This window comes from Herpailurus yagouaroundi, unplaced genomic scaffold (genome assembly GCF_014898765.1).
Source record: "Herpailurus yagouaroundi ecotype Mexico unplaced genomic scaffold, PumYag 160, whole genome shotgun sequence".
NCBI lineage: Eukaryota > Metazoa > Chordata > Mammalia > Carnivora > Felidae > Herpailurus > Herpailurus yagouaroundi.
The window spans coordinates 21,470,240-21,489,165 of record NW_024412401.1 but is presented as its reverse complement, the minus strand read 5'-3'; the positions used below and the strand labels follow the sequence as shown (position 1 = coordinate 21,489,165).

The following is an 18,926-nucleotide window of genomic DNA, read 5'->3' as shown; positions in this document are numbered from 1 at the left end:
AAACGTTGAAAAAAAAATTTAAAATAAAACATTGTTACTACTTCACAAGACCCTATTCATCCTTCCTAAAGGATAAACCCTGTCCTGTGATTTGACAACATTCCTTTAATACTTTCTAATACTTATGAATGTATTCTAAAATGATGTAATTTTAGTTTTTGCTAATTTTACTTTCATTTAAATGTATTCGTTTTTTACTTTGTTTCCTAAGCATTCTATTTTTAATGTGGGTAGCAGTAGTTCTCCATTATATTGATATGCCATTATTTATGTTTCTATCTACTACTGAGTAATGGTGATGTTCAGTTTCTTACTATTATAAAGAGTGTTATTAGGAACTTTTCATGTACACATTTCCTCGTGTACATGTGGAAACATGTCAATAGTGTATAAGCCTAGGAGTAAAGGCTCTGGGCCAGCAAGGGAATGTCAGAAGTGTCTGTTCCAGATGGTAGTGGTAACTAGCTGTGGGTTCTAAAATTGAAGAGAAGCTTTGTGCTCTAAGGTCATGGAAACACAAAGGGGAAGGATAGGGAGCACTTAACCTGGAAAACTTAACTATGGGCTTATCCTGCCCAGCAGTCTGTTAGGATTCCTTACTCCATTCTCCCTTTGATATTTTATTGTAGGCTAGCTAATACACTTAGTTGCCAGATATCCTCCCAGAAGCAGGCCGTGCAAGTAGATGTGATATCCAACAACAGTCTAACGTAATTTCAGATACAAAATGAAAGAAGGACGCTAAACTCAATAAAACAAAGAACTTGAAGAAACCGTTAATAGAACAGACAGAATTTTTGAGTAAGTGTAACATGAGAGAAATGCAAGAAGATACTATATCCATAAAAATCAACTAGAAACCTTACTTGGTAGAATTTAGAATTAGTAAATATGTAGAAAAGGTGTCCTAGTTTCTGGAAGATCAAGTGGAGAAATTTTCCCAGATATAGTGTAAAAGGCAAAATGAAGTGTGGATAAAAAAAAGTTTAAATATAGAGACCGAGCCATCAGTTCTAAGTATGTCTAATAATATTTTCAGATGGAGACAATTGAAGGGACCTCTTAAAAAAATTTTTTTTTAAGTTTATTTATTTTAAGAGAGAGAGTGTGAGCAGGGAAGGGGCAGAGAGAGAGAGAATCCCCAGTGCAGGGGCTCAATCCCATGACCACGAGATCATGACCTGAGCTGAAACCAAGAGTCAGGATGCTTAACCAACTGAATCACCCCGGCGCTCCTCATGGGGGGACCTTTTTATTCTATTTTAGCTTAATACCCATCACTCATTTAACCCATCCACCCACCCCCCTCCAGCAACCCTCAGTTCTTTGTATTTGAGAGTCTCTTGTGGTTTCCCCTATGTTTGGGACCTTTCTAAAGAAATAATGCAAAATCATTTCCCAGAATGTAAGAAAGACTGAGTTTTGAACAGGATTTGAACTTTCAGAACATACACGAAGGACAAATAAAAAATTGACAAATATTCCAAGACAGAAACTTTTTTGAGTTCTGCTAGCTTCCTTATCATCTAAGTGTAAAGCCAAAACATAAAACCATTTCAAATATTCAAAGACAAAATTGACCAGCAAGAAATCCTCCTTGAAAGAATTATTAAAAATTATACTCTCCCCAGGAAGCAGAAGAATAAATGCAAGAACTATGATTCAAGACCATTGGTTGGCAAAGGAAACAATGACATGCTTTTAAGTCTGAATAAGGTCTGTTTAAAAAAGAGAAAGAAGGTGGCTCAGTAGGTTAAGCGTTCAACTCTTGGTTTCAGGTCAGGTCCCGATCTCACAGTTTGTGAGTTCAAGCCCCGCATTGGGCTTCACGCTGATAGCTTGGACCCTGCTTGGGATCCTCTCCTTCTCTCTCTGCCCCTCCCCTGCTAGTGTGCATGGTCTCTCTCTCTCTCTCAAAATAAATGAACTTCAAAAAGACTAAAAAAGAGAAAGAGGGGTGCTTGGGCATATCAGTCAGCTAAGCATCTGACTCTTGATTTTGGCTCAGGTCATGATCTCCCCGTTTATGAGATTGAGCCATGTGTTGGGCTCTGCACTGACAGCATGGAGCCTGCTTGGGGCTCTCTCTCCCTCTCACTCTGCCCTTCTCCCTCCTGCTTGCACACGTGCTCTCTCTCTCTCTCTCTCTCTCTTAAATAAGTAAACATTTAAAAAAATACAAAAGAAATATGGAAAAGATCTGCACATGAGATGGGGACAGAGAGAGAAGAGTGTATTAAGGGTAATTACTAGGAGAATAGAAATACAGAATGTATAGCTTCTACACATTGAAACAGATAGTATATCTAGAAAACTCCATCTAACAAAAGGCAGGTAAAGAGGAGGGAACAGCTTTGGGCTATTTACAGTTGATACACCTAAAATAAAATGACAGTACGATAAAGTCAACTGAAAGAAATATTTGTCCATATTTTATCATTTCTTATTTCTAGATTTTCCAGTTCTGCTTCCTAAATACTCTGTCACAAAGACATACCTACCATTTAACGAGGGGCCATATAGTGAAGATACAGAGACATACATGTCAGCATGAGGACTTGGATCTTAAATTTGTGTTTAGTGTGAATGCTGTTGAAATTATTTTTGAGTAGAGAAGTGAGAACAAGTGGCAACAACAGAATAGAACAATAATAAAAGGGGACCTTAAAGTTTGTGTATAGGTTGAATAGATTTTCAGGAGATGAATGATCTGAGCACATACATTCTATTTTGATTTTAAGGTACATATTTTTTCCCATGTTAACATCTAGTAAGGACTTAGAATTGGTGGTATATCATAGTTTAATTAGCAACTTTTCCTCTTTTTAGTGATACATAAAACAGTCCTTTATTTTACTTTTTTAAGATTTTCTTTTTAAGTAATCTCTACACCCAGTGTGGGACTCAAACTCACAACCCCAAGATCAAGAGTTCCTCGCGTTCCACCAACTGAGCCAGCCAGGCGCCTCATAATACAGTCCTTTAAAATATCTGTACAGATACAAAAGATATGTGCATACACATGAGTTAGTATATGTAGATACATTTTCTTGTTTTGTTCTTTTAGGGAGGCTAAAAATAGTGATTCATGTGTAGGAGTAAGCACACCTCTCTTCTGAATACCATTCTGCAATTAAAAAAACCAAGGCTCTTTGGAGAACTGGTTAATTCCAGAACTGGTATAGGGAAAATACAGGATGAGGGAGCATGTATTGTGGTGCCAGATATTAAGGAAGTACTCCAAAGGATAAGAGATGTAGTGAAAGGACACAGGAACTAAACGAAGTGCACAGAGTTGAAATAATTTGAACAACAAAAACAGTAGTGTGGATTATAACCCAAACAATAAAATATCTGTGAGTTCATACTGATTATAAATAACTGAATAAACAAAAGTGGGAGAGAAGTGACAGTTTTTCCTTACAGAATTCCAATCAATACATGTAGAAGAGGGGCGCCTGGGTGGCGCGGTCGGTTAAGCGTCCGACTTCAACCAGATCACGATCTCACGGTCCGTGAGTTCGAGCCCCGCGTCGGGCTCTGGGCTGATGGCTCGGAGCCTGGAGCCTGTTTCCGATTCTGTGTCTCCCTCTCTCTCTCTGCCCCTCCCCCGTTCATGCTCTGTCTCTCTCTGTCCCAAAAATAAATAAACGTTGAAAAAAAAAATTAAAAAAAAAAATACATGTAGAAGAAATGAGGGGAATAGGAAATCAACATTAGAATAGCGTAATAATGATAGCTGAATATCCATTCATGCATGCTAAAATTATTGGCAAAACTTTCAGCAGAAGCAGAATGTTTGCATGTTCTCAAAGTAACTCATCCCCAAGTATTTGGTGATTACAGAAGGAAGAATGGTGGTTTTGTAGTAGAGGGTTTTGGCAGACACAAGTTTAGCCAGATGGTCAGTGATCCATGCATATGTCCCAGTGATGCATATCGATGTCATGTGCCCCTAGATAAGGTGCACTGAAATGGGCAGACCATCTCTGTGGTATCCTTTCCAGTAATATGTAACATATCGTGAGAAAACTCAGACAAACCCAGGTTGAGAGACATTCTGCAGAGTAAATGTCTTCAGAGAGGTATCAAGGTCATGAAAGATAAGGAAAGACAGGAACTGTCACATTGAAGAAGATTAAGGAGCTATGACAACTATGCAATAATGAGATCTTGTATTGGATTCTCAACAGTGGGGATATTGGTGGAAAAATTGGTGAAATCTGAAATGCACTCTGTTGTTTAATAGTATAGTACCAAGGTTTATTTCTTAATTTTAATAATTTCTCTGTGCTTATGGAAGATACTAGCATGAAGGAAAGCTAGGTGGTGAAGGGTATGCAAAAAAACTATGCTAAAATTATCTCAGAACATTTAAAAAGTGAGTTCTAGGGCGGATGGCATCTTAAATTCAATGATATATAATATGTAGATTTTGAAGCAAATATATGTAGACTTTGCAAAAAGAGACATACTAAAAATAAAGGTAGAGGAAGCAGTTAACGGAACAAGAACCTGGGGAGTGGTATCAAGAGTACTTTTGAAGAGTTAATGTCGCCAAAGAGTGTCCTTGTTCTCTTTAAGATTGGGCAGTTGGGGGGCGCCTGGGTGGCGCAGTCGGTTAAGCGTCCGACTTCAGCCAGGTCACGATCTCGCGGTCCGTGAGTTCGAGCCCCGCGTTGGGCTCTGGGCTGATGGCTCAGAGCCTGGAGCCTGTTTCCGATTCTGTGTCTCCCTCTCTCTCTGCCCCTCCCCCGTTCATGCTCTGTCTCTCTCTGTCCCAAAAATAAATAAAAACGTTGAAAGAAAAAAAAAATTAAAAAAAAAAAAAAGATTGGGCAGTTGGGGGTGAGAAGATGCAGATTTAGAAGTACAGAGGTGACCTGATAATCCGTGAAGATTGCTGAGGTGGCTGTGTGCAGCTAGGTCTGGAAGGGCGCTGTTTGGCCTCTTTTGCCCAATGTAGAGTACATTTTAATGAGGCTGCTTTTTTGAATTGCATTGGTGCTGAGCCATTATAAAAAGCAGTGGAGATAAATTGTAGAATTGTAGAGAAGTAGAAAATGGAAGTCTGCTCACAGTAACAACTTGATAAAATTTGTGTTTCACTTTCTTGATTCCTTTTTTTTTTAATTGAAGTAAAGTTGACACACAGTGTTTCAGGTATATAACATAGTGATTTGACAAGTCTATATGTTATGCTTTGCTCATCACAAGTGTACCTACCCTACCATCTGTCACCATACAACACTATTACAATACCATTGACTATATTCCCTATGCTGTACTTTTCTTTTTTTTTTTAACGTTTATTTATTTTTGGGACAGAGAGAGACAGAGCATGAACGGGGGAGGGGCAGAGAGAGAGGGAGACACAGAATCGGAAACAGGCTCCAGGCTCCCAGCCATCAGCCCAGAGCCTGACGCGGGGCTCGAACTCACGGACCACGAGATCGTGACCTGGCTGAAGTCGGACGCTTAACCGACTGCGCCACCCAGGCGCCCCTATGCTGTACTTTTCATCTCCATGACTTGTTCATTCCATAACTAGAAACCTCTACCTCTCACTCGCCGTTCACTCATTTTGCTCCCCCTACCCCACTCCCCTCTGGCAACTACCAGTTTGAGGAACTATGTCTTTCTGTATATCTTAGCCAGATAGACAAACATGAAGTGCCCATTAAGCACATGTGGAATACTGACTGGCAAGATACATGAAAATTAAAATTTATTATATGTTTATAAGATAAAGGGAGCAAAATAGTGGGTCAAAACTGTAAAATTGCTGATATTTGACTACTTTTGCCTATACAAAGGGCAGTTTCATACAATTAAAACAAAAGACTCATTAGTGGGCTATTGATTTCTAAGTACATGCAGAGCTGAATACCAGTTTTGTTACTTTTTTAAAAACATACATTCTGTTTAAATTTATACGTTTTTAGAGCTGATGAGGAACCATAGCAATTATTTAGTTGCTCAGGCGTTTGCCCTAGCATAAACTACTGATGGATTGTGAGGAGAGACAATATGGAATCCTCATGGATTGATTACAACAGTAAATATTATAATGACTTTTTTGACATTTGCTATATTACAGTCCTCCTGTCAGGCGCCAGAGAGGAAGAAGGGATCGTCTGTCTCGACATAATTCCATTAGTCAAGATGAAAACTATCACCATCTCCCTTATGCACAGCAGCAAGCAATAGAGGAACCTCGAGCCTTCCACCCTCCGAATGTATCTCCCCGTCTGTTACACCCTGCTGCTCATCCACCCCAGCAAAATGCAGTAATGGTTGACATACATGATCAGGTATAGTAACAGAATGTCCAGGAAATACAGATGCTAAAAGTTGGTGGCAGTTTATTTGAGGTTGGTTTTTGTTGTACGTTTGTTTTAATTTTACCTGAAAGGAAACGATCTTCCCTAAATTGAAGCTGTTTTGGATTCATTGATTCATTCTTAAGGATTGAAATTTAAATTCTACATAGCTGAAAAGAAAGTTGAACTTTAAAAAATGAGCAAGGTTATGAAAGCTCAGAATGGCTTCATGTTGGTTTGAAATGACTGATGACAGGATTAATAGGAGATAGCAGACAGCTAGTGGTTTGAATACATATGCCTATTTTCCTCTCCCTTCCAGTTTCTTCTGGAATAATTCAGTAGGAGAGACAGTTGGATGCGTCTTGGCTTATAGGTTTACATGGGTCTCCAAAGAGATGACAGGTAGAAGGCTTCATTTCCTTTTGTTCCTGCCAGGAACTGAGGGACTAATTGAGAAGAGGGCTTGCCAGTCTTCAGAGCCTGTGAGTAAAGATCAGAATTGTTTGTATTTCTGTGGAGTTTCTGAAGTCAAAAAAACACAAATCTAGATGTATTCTAATAAAGTTGCTGAATTTTCAGGATGAGGAAAAAATCAAGTTTATAGACAGGAGAAATTAACAAAGGAAAGAGATTCAGATTAGCATCCCTTTTTTTCATCTACACTAGAGTGTGGAAACAAAAAATTGAAAGAAAATATGATCTCCCAGGCACCATCTTCTATCAGACTTGTTCTTCCCTTGTGTTAATGAAACAGTTCAAAAAATTTATCATGCAATAAGAAGTTCTAAAAAGAAAACATTTTCTAGACCACATTCTTTGTGGTCATAATCTGATACAACTTAAATTATAAGTTTGAAAATTGATTTAAAAAATGACACTGAAATATTTGAGGCAGATTACAATTAAGGAAAATTAAAGGAAAAATCCTATCAAAGTCATATGCCTAGAACTGTTTTCTGAGAAAATTTTATAAACCTTCGTTATTTGTTTTAAAAATTGAAAATAAATGAACTAATTGCTTGAGTAATTAGGGGGGAAAATAGAGTAAACCAAAAAGAATTGAGAAGAATAAATTACTAGGAAATATAATTAAAATTAATAATATGGAAATCTGTTTTGAAGCAGCACAAAGGAAACCCAGTCCTGGTGCTTTGAAAAATTGATAAGAATGACAAGCACCTTGTGAGCTTGGGTAAGGAGAATAGAACAAATACATAAATAGGAGTAGGAATGATAAAAAGATCTATATCCATACACATAGGAAACATTCAAAGAATTTTCTTCAACTGTAAAATAAAAACAACTATTTTATAAGGGGTGTTGGAAGAATTGAATTATTTTGATCATTTAAACTAGTACCAGTGATAAGTACTCAGGTATTAGCTTAATTAACTTTGTTGTTAGCTATTATAATGAAAGTCTATATATAACTCTGGGGCAACAGAAAATGTGAAGTTCCAAAATTGAACCAACAATAATAGAAAATTTCGAATTACCACATAAGTGTGAAAGCTACTTAAAGATTTACCGTTGAAGAAGTACAGTGACCAGATGGCTTCACAGATGATTTTTCTAATCTTTAAGGAACACTCATGTAATAATACACAAATGATTCTAGGCTTTTCTTAAGACCAGTTTTCTGATTACTTTATGAAACCCACATCATTTTAATATCAAGAGTAAATAAAGATAATAAAGTAAATAAAAATAATAAAAATGGGGATTGCTATCTTTAGTTTCTGTAGAAACTATCCCCAAAGAACGATAGAAGAAAACTCTCGAATACACAGATTTTTAAAAAAAATTTTTTAATGTTTATTTAATTTTGAGAAAGAGAATGCTAGCAGAGGAGGAGCAGAGACAGAGGGAGACACAGAATTCAAAGCAGGCCCTGAGCTGTTAGCACAGAGCTGGATGCGGGGCTCAAACTCACGAACCGCGAGATCATGACCTGAGCTGAGGTCAGATGCTCAACCGACTGAGCCACCCAGGCACCCCCACAGAAAGATTTTCTAAGTAGATGTTTAGAAATACAATCTAGCAATGTATCAAAAAGAATAACCTATGAATAAACAAGGTTTATTCCAAATGAGAGGATAGCTTAATATGAAAATATTCATATTACATCAACAAATAATAGGAGAAAATGATAGTGATTTTATCAGAAGTTGTTGAAGTCAGTTAAAATTTAGTAAAGACTCTAATAAGATAGGACAAGAAGGAAATTACTTAAATATAATAAATAAAATTATCCTAATTTTATCCTAATTGGCCAGCAATGAATCAGCAACTAGCAGTGTTGATTCTGTCCATTTTTATTTAATGTTATATTAGTTCTACCAAATGTAATAAGATAATGTAGTAATGGACGTAAAGCAGTGAAAGAAATAATTGTATTTTTCTCCTCATTGTGTAATTGTAGAGGAAAACACATACTAATTTGAGAGGATTTGATACATTGCTCAAATACAGAATATATGTACAGAAATCAGTAACTTTATGTCCATCAGTTGGTGAATAGATAAAATATGGCATATCCATACAATGAAATATTCACTTAAATGTGTGGTGAAGTACTAATTCATGCTACACCATGGATTAACCTTGAAAACATGCTAAGTAAACCAGTCACAAAGGGCCACAATTATATGAAATGTCTAGAATAGGTAGGTCCATAGAAATAGATGAATTCTGTTCCCAGTATTATTATGGAAGCTAAACCAGGACAGAAGGCAAGAAAAAGAGTGTAAGAATAAGAACAAATAACACCATCACTATCTGCAGGTGGAATGATGATAATGCATAGAAAAATTGCAGAGCATCTTAGATGAACATTAGAATTAAGAATTGAACAGTTTGATAGGTTACAAAAACAACTGTCAACAATCAGTTGTATTTTTCTATACCAGAATCAAACATAGTAAAAACTTGTAAAAAGATATTTTTATGCTAAACAACCCAGATTGTTTCAAGAGATAAGCTGTGGTGCTGAAGGTGAGGAAGGGTGATGCAAGTGGCAGTTACAAACTTAGAGGTCTTCTAATTAACTGCAGTATGTAAACCATTTTTGGATTCTGATCCAAAAAAAGAAAACTGTGTTTAAAATTTTTGATATTGATCACACAATTGGAATTTTGAACTAGAATACTTTATTTTTAAGGGATATACTTTATTTTCCTAAGGGATGTTAATAATGCTTTTGTGATTGTGTCTTCCAGGAATACGTACTAAAATATTTATTAAATGATGGATTCTTGGGATTTGCTTCAACAAAATACAGGAAAGGGAGAAGTTGATGGAAGTTGATGGGTTAATGGTTTTGGAGGCTAAGTGTTACATATGGGGGTTCATTACACTACTTTTGAGCATGTTTGAAATTCTCCATAATATTCAAATAAAAAAGTTTCACTCTAAAGTCAAAATAGTATGAAGGAAGTTATGCAACAATCTTAGCAAAAGATGTTTAAGATTTCTATGTAGAAGATCATAAAACTTTGTTGGGGCTGTTTAAAGAACACTTATCTAAATACTGAAGGTTTGGCTTGAAAGATCCAATTTTGTAAAAACTGCTTGTTGTCAAAACTGACATGGAATAGATAAAAATAGTGTAATGTCCAATAAATGTCCAGTAAGTTTTTGGTGTACCTTGGGCAGCTGATTCTGTAATTTCTATGGCATTTTATAAAGGACCTGGAATTATCTAGAGTGGGGAAAAGCAAACTACTGCTGGCTGTTTTTGTAGAGTTTTATTGAAATACAACTATGCTTGTTTATCATCTATGGCTGTTTTGTGCAGAGATCAAGATGCCCACAATCCTAAAATATTCCCTTTCTGGCTCTTTCTGAAATAGTTGGCCTACTGACACTCTGGTCTAGTGATTCTCAAAGTATGTCCTAGATAATCTGGTGGGCAGAACATCACCTACACATTTGTTAGAAATGCAAATTTTCAGACTACCTTAGACGTTGTGATTCAGAAACTCCTGGTGTGGACCCAGCAACCTGTTTTAGGTGATTCTAATGCCAGAACACTAAATAGGCTAATGAAGTAGAACATAAAGCCCAGAAATAAACCCACACATTTGTGAATACTTGAATGATAAATGACTTCAACAAATGAGTTGGAAGAAGACAGAATTTTTAATAAATGATCCTGGGACAATTGGGTATCCAAATGAAAATATGAAACTGGATCCTTTATCACCTGCCATTCACAAAAATCAGTTCTGGGTAGATAAAGATGTAAATGTTAATGGCAAAACTATAAGCTTTTGAGAAAGTAATGTAGCAATAGCTTCATGATCTTAAAGTAGGGAAGGCTTTCTTAAGACATAGGAAGAGTACTAATCATACATAGAACTGTTGATATATAGTCAGAAATAAACTTAAACATTTATTTGTCACAGGTGCTAAAGGAATTCAGGGAAGGAAAGGGAGGTTGGTCTTAGTAATGGTGTGGTAACAACTGGGTACAGTGCAGATCAATTTGAACCTTGACTCCTACTTAGTATCATACGCAAAAATAAAGTTGGGTTCTAGGTCTAAATGTGAAAGGTAAAAAATTAAATAGTTAAAGGAGATTGCCTTCATAAGGTAGGCAAAGATTTCCTAAACAGGATGTATAAATAGCCACTTAATAAAACCCCAACATGGTATATTTCATTAAAATAAAAAAATTACTGCATATCCAAAGATAGTATTTAAAAAGTGAAAAAGCAAGTCACTGCTTGGAAGAAAGTATTTGCAGTATTTTCAGGGAAAAGGCTATGAACCAGAACATAAAAAGAGATTCAGTAAACATTTTCATGAAAATCAGATATGAATGCCTTTGAACATCATTTTTGACGGTTCTTTATCACTAAAGCAAAAAGACAAGTAAATAATTAGGTTGAATCTTTGAACAGGTAGAATTATATACATAGGAAAGTGATTTTTTAAATTCTGGAATTAAGTTGGATCAGATTATTAGTTTCAAAATACGTAAAAATCTAACTTTTCTCATAGTGCTAACCAATTTACATGGAAATAGAAAAAAACCATTGACAATATAATTAAAACCTATAAACTTTAAAGGAGCTTTGAGGAATAAATTTTGTAAGAGTAACACACCTTTATGAAGGAAAGTAATTTCTTGAAGGACAGTACTATAGTATTGAATATGTGGCATAATATTCCAATGAAAAGCCTTAAAATAAAATTATGTGTCCTTTATGAAATAACATAACCTTTAACACAGATTAATAGAAATTACATAAGAATAAATGTGTGAAAATGGCCAATAAAAAAAAGTATGGTAATAAGAATTTGTCTTCTAGGTACTAACTTTTCTAGTAAGATACTATAACAGAAGCAGCACAAATTTGGCATAAAATATAAGTGGGAAGTTACTGAATGGAAAAAGATGGCATTTCCCTTTATAGAGAAAAAGGACATCTTAATAAATGAAACAAGTATTTCAAGAAAAAATTAGCACTTACCTCACACTATAAACAAAAACCGGTTTTAGTTGGAGTATAAATTAAATGTAAAAAATAAAGGTATCAGTAAATTTAGGAACTTATATGTATAACCTCATCAATAAAGGGAACTACAAAAGCTACACTTTGTGTCCAAGAAATATAAATTCATGGAAGATAAACTTTAACCATTAAAAGGTTTATCAAAAGATAAAACATATGCTGGGAAAACAGTTTTATTAGACATGACAAGCAGTAGTTGTGTGTCTGAAAACAAACTATAAATGAATGTGACAGAAAACCTAATAGAAAATGGGCAGCAAGTAAAGGATACAGTTTACAGAGCAAGTGCTGTTTTTGTTTTTTCATTCTTCAGGTAGGTAAGAACACTTGCAATGAAAGTACATCTACTTTGAGTGGAGGTGCTGGGAAATGGGCCCTATATAGACTGTTAGGAGTGTGGCTTACTCAGCCTTTCGCAAAAAATTTAAAATTCACCCTTTACCCAGTAATCCCTCCAAAATAAATGAACTACTAGTATGTAGGGATATGTTCAGTGATTTTTTTTTTACAATTGTGTTTGCGTTGGCGAAAGAGTGAAAACAACTTGAATATCCCATTAGTATATTAATGATAGGACTGTATTGAGTGAGTGTACTTGAAATATCTGGCTAGTATCAAAAACAGTGAATTGACTTTAACTCCCTTGAAGAGATCTCTACAATACTAATTGAAAAAAGTAAGTTGCAGAGCAATATCTCATTTTTGTTAAGGAAAAGAAAATAAACATGACATCGATTTGTGGATAATCATGTGTATATATATTTGTGTGCTTATGGAGCTTCAGGTAGGATAGGAATAAGACTGGCCAAGAGAAGGAAATTATTTAACTTCTTTTATACTACTTTACATTGTTTTACTAGTTGGGTTTACATAAAAAATTTTTTTTGTATTGGATGTGGCTAGATATTAGAAGGTAGGAGCTTTCATGTTTCAAGTTTCCTCTAGAAAAGTTTATTGTGTAAAGGAGGCAAGAAGACTTAATACAGCAAGTCATTATTTTCTTGGACTTTTCAAGTCTTTTTGAGGGTAGAGTTTAATCCCAGTTCTCTGGTTTTCATATACTATTCTTGAAACAGCTTTCCTATATAATGACAAAGAATATTCTGGTTGAAGCTATTGGAGAAGTATATTGTGGAAATCTATGTAACTGAGAAGGGAATCAATAAAGGCCCAGATTTAAATTTTTAGTAGTTGATGTTTTACCCAAATAGCTGAAGTTCTAAGGTTCTGTTTTTCTTTCTGATAGCTCCATCAGGGCACTGTCCCTGTTTCTTACACGGTAACAACAGTGGCACCGCATGGGATTCCACTCTGCACAGGCCAGCACATCCCTGCTTGCAGTACCCAACAGGTCCCAGGATGCTCTGTGGTTTTCAGTGGACAGCACCTCCCTGTCTGTAGTGTGCCTCCTCCGGTAAGTCCGCAGCCCCTCTTTAGAATGGCTAAGTGTGTCGTGTAAGCAAACAGAATTGAAGAGACTGCCTTTTGTAAAAAGCTTTTCACTTTCAAGTAAAGGGCAATTGTATTGCAAAAGAAGTCTCAAAGTATACTTACAATAACAGTTTAATAAAATCAGCTTTAAAACTTGATATATTTTTACATTAATTAAATTTATACATATTTGAATATCCTGAAAATCAAAGCATGTTCCCTCATATATCAACATTGTTTATAATTAAACCTTGATAAAGGTTGAGTTGAGGGTACTAACATAGGATATTGAACTAGTTAGTTATAAAGTCTCACAGGCTTTACTGATCAACAGTAATAGTCTCAGCACTTAAGGGATTCTAACAGGCACTTCGAGTGCTTGGTGTTACTTATTTAACACTAGAGGAAACCCGCTGTGGTAAAAATGGTATCCCCATTTTCTAGGTGATGAAATTGAAAAATGTCCCAGAGACAATTAGTATGAGAGAACAGGGATTCACACCCACTTCTTTCTGCCTTTTAAGCTTATGTTTTATCCTTTATTCTACCAACCTCCAGTCCAACCTCCTTATTTCACCTCCTTATTTCACTGTAATCCAGAGGATTTAAATGACCGTCTAAGGTCTTCAAAGGAAAGCACTTTGCTGAATCTAAATATAATCCTAATATCCTTATTTCAATTTGAGATTAAAAGGAACACATAAACACCAACACTAGTTTAATTTATTTATCCCAAGCTAGGTTTGGTTTCTCAGTAATAGATTATGGAGTCAGTGTACTAAATTAGCAGACTAAAATTATGAGAGACATAACATAAGGCACTTAACTGTGAATCGGGCTCTTAATAAGTATAAAAATTCTAGAAATAAAAACATTTCTCTAAGATTGTAAAGGAGAACTTCTTGGAAAGGAAAGCAGTAATACCTGCTACTTCTTCAGTCAAGTAGAGAGGGCTTCCTCTTCTGTGCAACACTTCACTCCATTTCATAGGACATTAGGTGTTTTGACTAATTTGTCAGAACTATATAAAATACAGAATTAAGTACTAATTACCAGTATTTTACTAACAGATGCAAAAATACACTTGTTTCATTGTTAATATAGGTTACTAAAACATTTTGGTATTTTGAGGGGGGTATGGCAATGATATTTCAATCTCAATGTATAGACTTTTAAAAAATTGTTACCACTGGTTATACATTCTGATACTTTTTAACAACAAATAACACTATCTTTTACAGATGCTTCAAGCATGTTCAGTTCAGCACTTACCAGTACCATATGCTGCGTTCCCACCCCTTATTTCTAGTGACCCATTTCTTTTACATCCTCCTCACCTTTCTCCCCATCATCCACCTCATTTGCCGCCACCGGGCCAGTTTGTCCCTTTCCAGACACAGCAATCACGATCGGTAGGTATCTGCTCTTGTGTCTTTAATTTTCACAGAATGTGTAGCGACCCTAAGAGGCAGATTAATTTAGTAGATGTAATTTGTTACCATTTAAAAACTATAATTTAGATTCTTAAAAGAATCAGGGAATTCACAGACCTACAAAAAAATAACAAGCATATTTACCTACAATTAACTTGCTTTCTTAAATTTTCCTAGTTGTTTTTTTTTTTTTTTCCCCTTAAAGGGTGGGGCTTGAATTCACCCTGAGATCAAGACCTGAGCTGAGTCAGATGCTTAACTGACTGAGCCATCTAGGAGCCCTTCTAGTTCTTTTATATGTGTTTTGTATAATTTAAATTTCTTCTCTCATATCAGCAGTCCTGCAGGAAGTAAATCTGAAGAAAAATTCAGTTCTGTTTTTCCCTTTTATGTATTTCTGAAATAGAAAGTGAAAATATAAAATTGTTTATACCTGCCACAATTACACAGTAACTTTCTGACCCTCAGTCTTTTTTTTTCTTAAGTCCTGTTTTTCTGTATTCTGATGAAAAGAAGATGAGATCGTCTGTTAACATAATTCTGTCTTGGGACTGGAATATAGCTAAGAGGCATATTTTGGAGGGTAGAGGGTTGGAGGAGGGATAAGCACTGTAGAAGAGGAAGGGAGGGCACAGGAAGAACGTCCAGATATCTTTTGGACTGGCCAAATTGAGCATCTGAACCATCAGGCATGGGTAAAGATTTCAGCCCTGTGAAAGGAACTTGACAGTGTATTCTACAGAACCTAACCATCCTTTACCAAGGATTTATGCACCATGCTGGGTCTCAGGTAGAGGTGAACTTAATGGCTGCTCTCCTGAAAATTGTAGAAGCCAATTTTGACAGAAGTTTGGCTAATCCAAAAAGTTAGAACTCCTTCTACAAGAAAAGCTTTTATTAGAATCAGGGCAGGATTGATGCCAAGATGTTTCTTAGTTTCCATTACCTGGGAATTCAGGGTTAAAACAAAATTTAGCCATCACTTATTCCTGGGTTTGGAATCCTTTAAAAGGTCCGGTCACATAACCAAATCAGAACTTAGGTTGTGTTATCACAGTGTCAGCCATTGTAATTTCTCTCAACCATGCATAAGCTCCCACATTAAAGTGTAATCACTTATGTTTGAATAATGTATTGATACTGCCTAACTGCAGGAGGAAGTCAGAGTAACATTTAAGCATAAATGTTCATAGCAGCATTATTCCTAATAGCCAAAAAGTGGAAAGAGTTCAAATGTCTCATCAGCTGATGCAGTGGATTATTTTTAACTATAAACAGAAATGAAGTACTGTTATACTAAGTACAAGATGGATGAGCCTTAAAAACATTATGCTAAGTGACAGAAGCCAGATACAAAGGACACACATGATTTCATACATGTGAAATGTCCAGAACAGGCAAACTTTGGAAACAGAAGGTAGATTGGCAGTTGTCCAGGGCTTGGGGAGGACTGTAGAAATTGGGTAGTGGACTGCTTGATGGGCACAGGTCGGGGGTGGAGGGATGAAAATGCTCTGGAATTAGGTAGTGGTGATGGTTACACAACTCTTGTGCATCTACCGAAATCTATTGAATTGTACTCCTTAGAGGGTCATTTCTATAGTATGTGAATTATACCTTAGTAAAGCTACTGTCAAGAAAAAAACATGCTTGGAGAGAGGGAAGATGGCAGCGTAGGAGGACGCTGGGCTCACCGCGCATCCTGCTGATCACTTAGATTCCACCTACACCTGCCTAAATAACCTAGAAAACCGCCAGAGGATTAGCAGAACGGAGTCGCCGGAGCCAAGCGCAGACGAGAGGCCCACGGAAGAGGGTAGGAAGGGCGGCGAGGCGGTGCGTGCTCCACGGACTGGCGGGAGGGAGCCCGGGGCGGAGGGGCGGCTCGCCGGCCAAGCAGAGCCCCCGAGTCTGGCTTGCAAAAAGCGGAGGAGCCTGACGGACTGTGTTCCGACAGCAAGCGCGACTTAGCGTCTGGGAGGTCATAAGTTAACAGCTCTGCTCAGAAAGCGGGAAGGCTGGAGGACAAAGGGAAGGAGAGCTGCTGAGCCCCCGGACGACAGAGCTCAGTTTGGTGGGGAACAAAGGCGCTCGCCAGCGCCATCTCCCCCGCCCATCCCCCAGCCAAAATCCCAAAGAGAACCAGTTCCTGCCAGGGAACTTGCTAGCTCCGCGCAAACACCCAACTCTGCGCTTCTGCGGAGCCAAACCTCCAGCAGCGGATCTGACTCCCTCCTGCTGCCACAGGGCCCCTCCTGAAGTGGATCACCTAAGGAGAAGCAAGCTAAGCCTGCCCCTCCTGCCCTTGTGCACCTTGCCTACCCACCCCAGCTAAGACGCCAGATCCCCAGCATCACAAGCCTGGCAGTGTGCAAGTAGCCCAGACAGGCCACCCCACCCCACAGTGAATCCCGCCCCTAGGAGAGGGGAAGAGAAGGCACACACCAGTCTGACTGTGGCCCCAGCGGTGGGCCGGGGGCAGACATCAGGTCTGACTGCGGCTCCGCCCACCAACTCCAGTTATACACCACAGCACAGGGGAAGTGCCCTGCAGGTCCTCACCACGCCAGGGACTATCCAAAATGACCAAGCGGAAGAATTCCCCTCAGAAGAATCTCCAGGAAATAACAACAGCTAATGAGCTGATCAAAAAGGATTTAAATAATATAACAGAAAGTGAATTTAGAATAATAGTCATAAAATTAATCGCTGGGCTTGAAAACAGTATAGCTGACAGCAGAGAATCTCTTGCTACAGAGATCAAGGGACTAAGGAACAGTCACGAGGAGCTGAAAAACGCTTTAAACGAAATGCAAAACAAAATGGAAACGATGACGGCTCGGATTGAAGAGGCAGAGGAGAGAATAGGTGAACTAGAAGATAAAGTTATGGAAAAAGAGGAAGCTGAGAAAAAGAGAGATAAAAAAAATCCAGGAGTATGAGGGGAAAATTAGAGAACTAAGTGATACACTAAAAAGAAATAATATACGCATCATTGGTATCCCAGAGGAGGAAGAGAGAGGGAAAGGTGCTGAAGGGGTACTTGAAGAAATAATAGCTGAGAACTTCCCTGAACTGGGGAAGGAAAAAGGCATTGAAATCCAACAGGCACAGAGAACTCCCTTCAGGCGTAACTTGAATTGATCTTCTGCACACATATCATAGTGAAACTGGCAAAATACAAGGATAAAGAGAAAATTCTGAAAGCAGCAAGGGGTAAACGTGCCCTCACATATAAAGGGAGACCTATAAGACTCGTGACTGATCTCTCTTTTGAAACTTGGCAGGCCAGAAAGAATTGGCACGAGATTTTCAGTGTGCTAGACAGAAAAAATATGCAGCCGAGAATCCTTTATCCAGCAAGTCTGTCATTTAGAATAGAAGAAGAGATAAAGGTCTTCCCAAACAAACAAAAACTGAAGGAATTTGTCACCACTAAACCAGCCCTCCAAGAGATCCTAAGGGGGACCCTGTGAGACAAAGTACCAGAGACATACTACAAGCATAAAACATACAGACATCACAATGACTCTAAACCCATATCTTTCTATAATAACACTGAATGTAAATGGATTAAATGCGCCAACCAAAAGACATAGGGTATCAGAATGGATAAAAAAACAAGACCCATCTATTTGCTGTCTACAAGAGACTCATTTTAGACCTGAGGACACCTTTAGATTGAGAGTGAGGGGATGGAGAACTATTTATCATGCTACTGGAAGCCAAAAGAAAGCTGGAGTAGCCATACTTATATCAGACAAACTAGACTTTAAATTAAAGGGTGTAACAAGAGATGAAGAAGGACATTATATAATAGTGACAGGGTCTATCCATCAGGAAGAGCTAACAATTATAAATGCCTATGCGCCGAATACGGGAGCCCCCAAATATATAAAACAATTACTCATAAACATAAGCAACCTTATTGATAAGAATGTGGTAATTGCAGGGGACTTTAACACCCCGCTTACAGAAATGGATAGATCATCTAGACACACGGTCAATAAAGAAACAAGGGCCCTGAATGATCCATTGGATCAGATGGACTTGACAGATATATTTAGAACTCTGCATCCCAAAGCAACAGAATATACTTTCTTCTTGAGTGCACATGGAACATTCTCCAAGATAGATCATATACTGGGTCACAAAACAGCCCTTCATAAGTTTACAAGAATTGAAATCATACCATGCATACTTTCAGACCACAATGC

General features: G+C 37.5%; 1 protein-coding gene across 10 annotated transcripts in view; it reads left to right on the top strand.

Moving 5' to 3' along the window:
* RNF38 (ring finger protein 38) overlaps positions 1–18,926 on the top strand; it is a 140,685-nt gene that overhangs the window by 101,776 nt on the left and 19,983 nt on the right. For all 10 annotated transcript variants that reach the window (XM_040481696.1, XM_040481690.1, XM_040481688.1 and 7 more), the window contains 3 exons: positions 6,101–6,314; positions 13,092–13,259; positions 14,518–14,688. In XM_040481696.1, coding sequence (XP_040337630.1) covers positions 6,101–6,314; positions 13,092–13,259; positions 14,518–14,688 — 553 coding nt within the window. The remainder of the gene's footprint in view (positions 1–6,100; positions 6,315–13,091; positions 13,260–14,517; positions 14,689–18,926) is intronic.